At 57.1% G+C, this 7902-nt stretch overlaps 1 protein-coding gene across 1 annotated transcript in view; it reads right to left on the bottom strand.

The window, feature by feature from the left end:
• The window catches only part of GLP1R (glucagon like peptide 1 receptor), a 41706-nt gene extending 36060 nt beyond the window's left edge, over nucleotides 1-5646 (bottom strand). The window contains exon 1 of the mRNA XM_023745452.1: nucleotides 5326-5646. Within this exon, the coding sequence (XP_023601220.1) occupies nucleotides 5326-5646 (321 nt within the window). The remainder of the gene's footprint in view (nucleotides 1-5325) is intronic.
• Nucleotides 5647-7902: the final 2256 nt, after the last annotated feature.

Here is a 7902-nt window from a genome sequence, read left to right as displayed (position 1 = left end):
TCAGGAATTATAGGGGGTGCCAGAAGAGAGAGAGAGCAAGATATTGAAAACCTATTTGGAGAAAATAATGACAGAAACTTCCCCTACCTGGTGAAAGAAATAGACTTACAAGTCCAGGAAGCGCAGAGAAACCCCAAACAAAAGGAATCCAAAGAGGACCACACCAAGACACATCATAATTAAAATGCCAAGGCTAAAGACAAAGAGAGACTCTTAAAAGCAGCAAGAGAAAAAACAGTTAGTTACCTACAAGGGAGTACCCATACGATTGTCAGCTGATTTCTCAACAGAAACTATGCAGGCCAGGAAGGGAGTGGCAAGAAATATTCAAAGTGATGAATACCAAGAACCTACAAACCAAGATTACTTTATCCAGCAAAGCTATCATTCAGAATTGAAGGTCAGATAAAGAGCTTCACAGATAAGAAAAAGCTAAAGGAGTTCATCACCACCAAACCAGTATTATATGAAATGCTGAAAGGTATCCTTTAAGAAGAGGAAGAAGAAAAAGGTAAAGATACAAATTATGAACAACAAATATGCATCTATCAACAAGTGAATCTGAAAATCAAGTGAATAAATAATCTGATGAACAGAATAAACTGGTGAATATAATAGAATCAGGGACATAGAAAGGGAGTGGACTGACTATTCTTGGGGCGGGCAAGGGGTGTGGGGGATGCGGGAAGAGACTGGATAAAAATCGTGCACCTATGGATGAGGACAGTGGGTGGGGAGTGAGGGCAGAGGGTGGGGTGGGAACTGGGTGGAGGGGAGTTATGGGGGGAAAAAGAGGAACAAATGTAATAATCTGAATAATAAAGATTTAATTAAAAAAAAGGAGCAAAAAAAAAAAAAAGAAAACTTGGTTTTCAGATGATCCTCAGGAACGGGAAGGGGAGCAGCTGCTGTGGGCATCTGGGGAAAAGATGCTGCGAGGCTGGCCCTCGGAGACAGTCCCCTGGCAGGCCACCCCCCTCCTTTGTCCCTGGCTAAGGAGACCGCTCTCCTCAGGACGGAGACCTGGCCAGTGGGTGGGGGACCGAACCTTTCACTAGGAAAGATGGAGAGGGAGGGAGAGGGGAGGTGGAGACAACAAAGGCGGAGGGCGAGGCAGGGAGAAGAAAAGGGGGGCGAGAAGGACCGGTGTCTCTTGACCGTATAGCTTGGGTTCCTTTCCAAGCTCCAGGTTCCTTTGAATGTGTTTATTTTCCAAAACTGAAGATCATATCCCTCTTCTGGGGGACTAGATGGGGAAAGAGCCAACATTTTTAGCTGAATATAAACACACATGGGAACACACACACACACACATACTTACACACGTCAGTCTTGGATTCAAATCCACTTCATTTGCTCACTGAACATCTCTGAGCCTCAGTCTGACCATCTATAAACTGGGTTAATAAGAAAGGTCACATTTACTGAGCCCCTGCCTTCAGCCAGGCACTGTCCTAGGAGCCACGCGAGTGTTGCTTCATTAATGCTCCCCACCCCCCACACCCCGGTTGTCGCCCCTAGAATCGGAAGACCTGCTGCTGAGAGACGGCAGAGACCCAGGAGCAGGCCCGGAATCTGCCTTGTGCCAGGAGAGCCAGGCTGCCAGCAGCTCCGGGGCCAGCTGTGTGTCTAGGGAGGATGCCCCTTTAGGCACAGGCTTCATCCTCGGCCTCCTGCTTCTCCACTCTGACCCCACCCTTGGCCCCTGACCCAGAGCTTCTAGAGCAGCCCTGGGTTGTGAAGTGGCATCATTTAATCCACACTGTTCTGATGAGGATCCTGAAGCACAAAGCCTGGATCCCAGAGGGTTTAAAATGGCCTGAGAGAGCCTAGATGTAACCCCCAGAGCCTGGCACACAGCAGCCTTCAGTAAATGGCAGCGCCTACACCACTGTCATCCCGGCCCTCGGTCTCCCCAACTGGGGTTGCACCAGCTGCCCCAGGTCTCAGCAGGGGCAGGGGCAGGGGCAGGGGCTGGCTCAGTGCATCCTTCCCACCCAGGTGGCTACAGCCCAACCCAGCGCTGGGGGAGGGAGGAGGCCGGCTGGACCAAAGAGGCCCTTGCCTGTGTGGTGCCACCATCGCTGTGCCCCCTCAATGTCCAGCCGAATTTCCCAGGTGCTGGGTCCTGTCCAGCTCTGGGCAGCCGGCTGGGGAGGATTTACAGCCTCGAGCTCCACTGATTACTGCTGTCTCGGGTGAATGCAGCCGCCGTATTTCCAAAGTGTCACGCATCCCTTTCATGCCTGGCACCTCCTTCCACGTCACAGGGAGGGAAACGGAGTCCCGCAGAGTCTGGGATGTGCTTGAGCTCAGTGAGCGAGGAGTTGGCAGGGTTCGACCCTCTGGACCAACGAAGAGAAAAACTTTAAGGTGAGAAGAGCAAAGTCCCTTTCCCTTCTCCACGTGGGGAGAAGGTGAGAGAACGCCCAGGGCCAGAGGGAGGAGGGGGATGAGCAGAGCGCTGAACCAGGGAGACACCAGGAGGGGCCTGAGCCGCCTCCTCTCTTCCTTTCGACAGGAGGACTGCGTGGCTGAGCTGGCTGCGTGCTCCCAGAGGCTGGCGCACAGCTGCTGCGGCTGGTTTCCCGGGGCTGCTGTGACGAAGTACCTCAAGCGAGGTGACAAACGGGGACATGTATTAGTATTGTCTCAGCTCTGGGAGCCAGAAGCCGGAAATCAAAGTGTCAGCAGGCTGGCTCCTTGCGAGGCCGAGGCGTGAGTGGTCTGGCCTCAGGGGGTCCTGGGCTCGTGGCTGCCCTCTAACTCCTCGCTAACTGACCTCTGTCTTTACATGTCTGCCCTCTGCATGTCCCTCTGTGTCCAGCTCCCCCTTTGGGATTAGGGTGCCGGTCATTTGGGATTAGGGCCCACCCTAATGACCTCATTTTAACTCAATGACCTCTATAGAGACCCTGTTTCCAAACAAGGCCACATTCTAAGTTACTGGGAGTTTGGACGTCAAGATATCTTCTTGGGCCCGACTCAGTGGTTGAGCGTTGACCTATGAACCAGGAGGTCATGGTTTGATTCTCATTCAGGGCACATGCCCAAGTTGCTGGCTCGATCCCTAGTAGGGGGCGTGTAGGAGGCAGCCAATCAATGATTCTCTCTCATCATTGATGTTTCTATCTCTCTCTCCCTCTCCCTTCCTCTCTCAAATCAAATTTTAAAATATTTTGTAAGAAAAGTAAAAAGATACAACTCAACCCCTGGCACACCCAGACCACATCTCCCAGGCTCCCTTGACGCGTAGTGACCCAAGGAACGTGCAGGAAATTGATAGACGTTCCCAAGCTTGGCCCAGGAAGCCTCCCACACAGTCCTCCACACCTTCTCCCCCTCCATCTTCCAACTGGACACGGAAGACCCCCCAAGGCCCCCGGGGACACCTCCACGGCCCCCGGGGACTGTGGAACCACAGGACAGAGGAGCCTGGGTCCTGAGTGACCGCTCAGAGCAGGTTCCTGTAACCTGCGTTGGGCTTCGTCGTGCTGAGCTGCCGAGATTTGGGAGCTGTTTGTCGCTACAGTTAGCTCCCCTCACAAACACAGCTGGCAGGCGCCCCTGTGTCTGTCGGCGGACGGGCTAGTCCTTCTGAGAGGCTTCTGATGGTCCCCTCTTTGTAGCTGCCATGAGGTGAATGGGGCTGCTTCTCTGGGCCCGTCTCCTTCCTTGGTCCCCTCCCCTGGTCCCCTTTCCTCTGATGGTGTAGGAAGGGGCTCGGAGTCTGTGGGACATGGCTCCTGGGCCTGGAGAGCAGACCCTTCCTTCTTACCCACATGGCTCCACCTATGGTCCCCCCTGGCTGCCCCCCCTGGCAGCCTTCTCCTCTGGAAAGGAGGGGGCCGGGGAGGGAGTGGTTACGGCAGAGCCCACATCGTCCCTTCGCAGAGTTACAGGCTGCAGAAGAGGAACCATGCCAACCCTCGCGCCTGGACGTCTGATGAGAAGGACGCGTCACACTGGCTTCTCACCGCGCACTTTCACAAATCCGCTGTGACCAAAATGAGATTTGAAACCAACGCCAGCCCGAGTCTAAAATGAGAGGGGTCATCAGTCCGGCAGCTAAACGCCCACGGCAGGCGGCCTCGTCCTGTCCCAGCTGCTCCCCTCTCACAGCGTCAGCATCTCAGCCCAGCCCGCCACAGGCTTCCCGGCCTGGGAGGAAACGGTCGGCAGAGAAGCCGATGGGCCCCGGGGCCGGGGGTGTGGGCCACCGCCAGGGCTGCGTCACGGTCACTGCAGAGCCTCCTCAGGGTCCCCTAGGGCAAGGAGCAACCAGCAGGCAGGGCGGGCGGGACCAGCAGCAGCCTGACCCTCCTCCGGGAGCTTGACACTCGGACACTCTCAGACAGGACCAGGTCACCCCCTCAGCTCTGCATAAAGGGAATGTGAGAGCCCACCCACTCCCTTCTCCTGAATCATAGGAAACCAACGCCAAACAGACAGTCAGAAAGTGCTAGGCCGCCCCTGCCCATTAACCTACACCATCGCCTGGGTGGTCTGAGTGTGGGCTGGGCAGCCATCCCGGCCCCCAGGCCTCACAGGTCCCACCAGGAGCCGGGCTGAAGCGGCCGCAGCCATCAGATGTCTCCCCCACCTCCCCAGGCTCACGGCCCAGAAGTTCCCGCACCATCTCTGGCCGTTCATTCCTCGGTCCTGTCTGACATGTGGGCCTTAGGGGAATGGGAGTCCCCTCGGTGGCTGTGTTCTGACCGCTCGACCTGCCCGGCGGTGACATTTCCCCGAGGACCGATCCATCGTATCTTCCCCCTCCCAAGGCCAGGTCACGACCAGTTCCTCCCCTCCCGAAGGCCCCGGTTCCTAACGCACTCGGCCACGCTCCGGTTTCTGGCTCATTTGCCAAACGGGATGGCAAACAAGCTGATGAACCTGCTCAGCACCTAATGGCTCAGAAGTCCAGTCCCCAGCGGCCCCGGCGCTCTCAGGGGAACTCCGCCGGTGTGCGCACAGGATTAATTCCAAGCGCGGCCGTTTTCCATAGGAAAGTGGACAAACACCTCTCCACGAGGAACACGGATGACCCGGGGGCTGTGGGAGGCCGGGAGGCCCAGGCGTCCGGGAATGAGAGGCCGTGGGGCTTTGGCGGCACCGCAGGCTGGGCTCTCGGTGGAGGTCAGCTCCAGGGCTCAGACCTTGAAATTCACGGCAGTAAACTGAAGACAAGGAGGGGTCCTTGCCATCAAGCCAGGCTGCCGGGTCCAGGACACGATGATTGAACCCCTGAAGGTCAGTCTCCTTTCTCTGTGCATCGGGGAGTTGGAGCTCACTGCCTTCCTTCTGGGGGTGCCCCTCACAGACCAGGTTGTGAAGATCATGCTCGTGCAAACGCAGACCTAGGTGGGCCAGCGGGCCAGGGTCAAGGCGATGGCAGCCACTGGGGACGACAGCGTTCATGACAATGTGGGTGTCATGTGGCCCGAGGAGGTAGCCCTGCCATCTGGTGGCCTTCACCCTGGCCATGCTCTCCATCTCCTGGCGCAGCGGGACCCCGGGAGGACCGGCTTCGCACGCGGCCACCGTGCTGCCCCGGCGTTGTCTCGGCCCCTGGCCCAGGGGGCCCCTGCAGACCACAGGCCGGGGCCCGCTCTGCCGGCTTTGCCGAGGCCACTTCAGGGTCATGTCCAAGGGCCACAACTCTGGAAAGAGACGTTGCTCGAGTCTCCCACCAGGAAGTCACTGCCCTCCACCAGAGTATCCAGGGGTGGCCACTTTATGGTGCTGTTGCACAAGAAAATTTGGTGAGTCCAGCCGGTGTGGCTCAATGATTGAGCGTCGGCCTATGACCCTGGAGGTCAGGGTTTGATTCCAAGTCAGGGCTCTTGCCCAGGTTGCGGGCTCAATCCCCAGTGTAGGGTGTGCGGGAGGCAGCTGATCAATGATTCCCTCATCATTGATGTTTCTCTCTCTCTCCCTCTCCCTTCCTCTTTGCAATCAATAAAAATTATGTTTTTTTAAAAAAGAAAAGGAAACTCAGTGAATTCAACCTGAAAGCAAACCAACCAACAAAACCTCCGGACAGGTGCTGAGGAGCCAGCGCTGGTACGGGCTCCCTGCTCCCACCTGCGCAGGGGAGGCCTGGCCAGGGCTGGGGAAGGCCTGGGCGCCCACCCTGGGTCTTCCTCTGTGTTCCTTCGTCCCCTAAAGCAGACTGGCTCAGCTCTCCGGTCTCGACTTCCTCGTCTGTCTAGTAACCTCTGCCTTGGCCTGCTCACAGGCTTGTGGTGAAGGTCAAATAAGATTATGATGTGCACACGCTTTGGAAACTACAAAGCGCCATTTAGATATAAGGAAGCACCCCAGTCCCACCCACATCACTCTTGACTCCCCACGCGCCAGGCTTCCCTCCCATCTCTCCCCACAGTCCCCCGCGGCCAACGCAGATGTGCTGTGGTTTAAACTGGGCTGCCGTCCATGTCTGGCCTTGCTCTGGCTGTGCCCTCCCCTTAGCATGCTCTTCTTCCCATTTTCCTTTGGCCAAATCCATTCCACCCTCCCCCCCCCTCCTGCTCAGCCTAAATTCAACTTCCTCCAAGGGTCTGGCGCCATCCTCCCTCAGAAAAGTCAGCTCCCTCCTCTGAGCCCCTGCGTCCAGGGCATCTTAACGCAGTGACCACCCTGCCCCCCACTGTGTGTAGTGGGTGCCCTCCGATGGCACGTGCCGAGGGCAGGGCTCCTCTGGCATCCCACCCCCACATCTCGAGTAGCAGCGAGTTGGAAAGGACCTCAAGAGGTAATCAATGTGACGGGGCCCGGAGGCAGAAGGTGCGTGTGGCCGAGCTCCAGGGAACGGGTCCATAATCATCTCTTGACAGAGAAGCCCAACTTCAAAGCCTAGCAATTTTAGATTATATTTGCATTGGAGGCTTTTAAAATAACGAAACTTTAGATTTATGTTTATGTGAACAGATGTGGAAGGGAAATCAATTTCTCACAGGATTGGCTTATTTGTTTTTATCGCAGCGCTAAATATTAGGCACCGAGTGACAAATTAATACATAAATCGGCGTGGGGATGCAGCACGCACGGCCCGAGACGGGAAGGAGTGGGGAGCCGCGGGTCCCTCCCGCGCGGCCTGTGGCAGGTGTCCGCACGCCTGTCAGCTCCCCGCTGAGGTGCTGGCGGTGAAGGCAGCGCTCGTGGACAGCTCTGAGCGGGCCCAGCCTGCTCCACACGAGAGGAAACCTGCTCATACAGGTTTTGGGGACACGGAGCATGGGAGGCTGGCTCCCAGCTTTTCTGGGACTGCAGGACGGACGTCAGGAGAAAGGGCCGCGGCACCCTGGCCCCCTCCCACCGTGCCCTCTTCTGGGATGGGAGGAAGAGCGTGGAGAAACATCCCAGGCTGGCGCCGGCCATGGTGTCCTCGGCCCGGGGAGCTGCCCATTCCCAGTGGCCACCTGCCACCCCTGGCGCGGCTCCGGAGGAGTCCTGTGCACAAGCAAAGTGTGAGCGGGACCTTCCTCCTGCGGGATCTGCCCCTGGGAGGGCAGGTGGGCATGAGAGGCAAGGGCAGGGCTCATCTGCTCAGCCCCTGGGCCACCTGTCCCACAGCCCAGGGTCCCACGGCCAGGGCCCCGGGACCTGCTAGGGGACACCGCACTGACTGCCGGCCACTGAGGACTGGCTGGGGCTTCCGGAGAAAGCAGACCAGGCAGAAAGAGCAAATCTGCTCTCCAGAAAAATTCCGTAAACATGGAAAAAAACTAAAAGTGACTACTTTCCCCAGGAGAGGAGATGACACATAAAAGACAAAGCTTCTGACGTGGCCTTGCTAATGCCAGGCAGTTGGTTCTCTGCTCCGGGGAGGGAGGGAGGCAGAGGGATGGAGGCAGAGGGAGGGGGGCACAGGGAGGGAGGCAGAGGGAGGGAAAAAGA

The sequence above is a fragment of the Myotis lucifugus genome, unplaced genomic scaffold (assembly GCF_000147115.1).
Source record: "Myotis lucifugus unplaced genomic scaffold, Myoluc2.0 scaffold_545, whole genome shotgun sequence".
NCBI classification, from domain to species: Eukaryota; Metazoa; Chordata; class Mammalia; order Chiroptera; family Vespertilionidae; genus Myotis; species Myotis lucifugus.
Note: the sequence above shows the minus strand (reverse complement) of the source record. Positions and strands in the feature narration are given on the sequence as shown.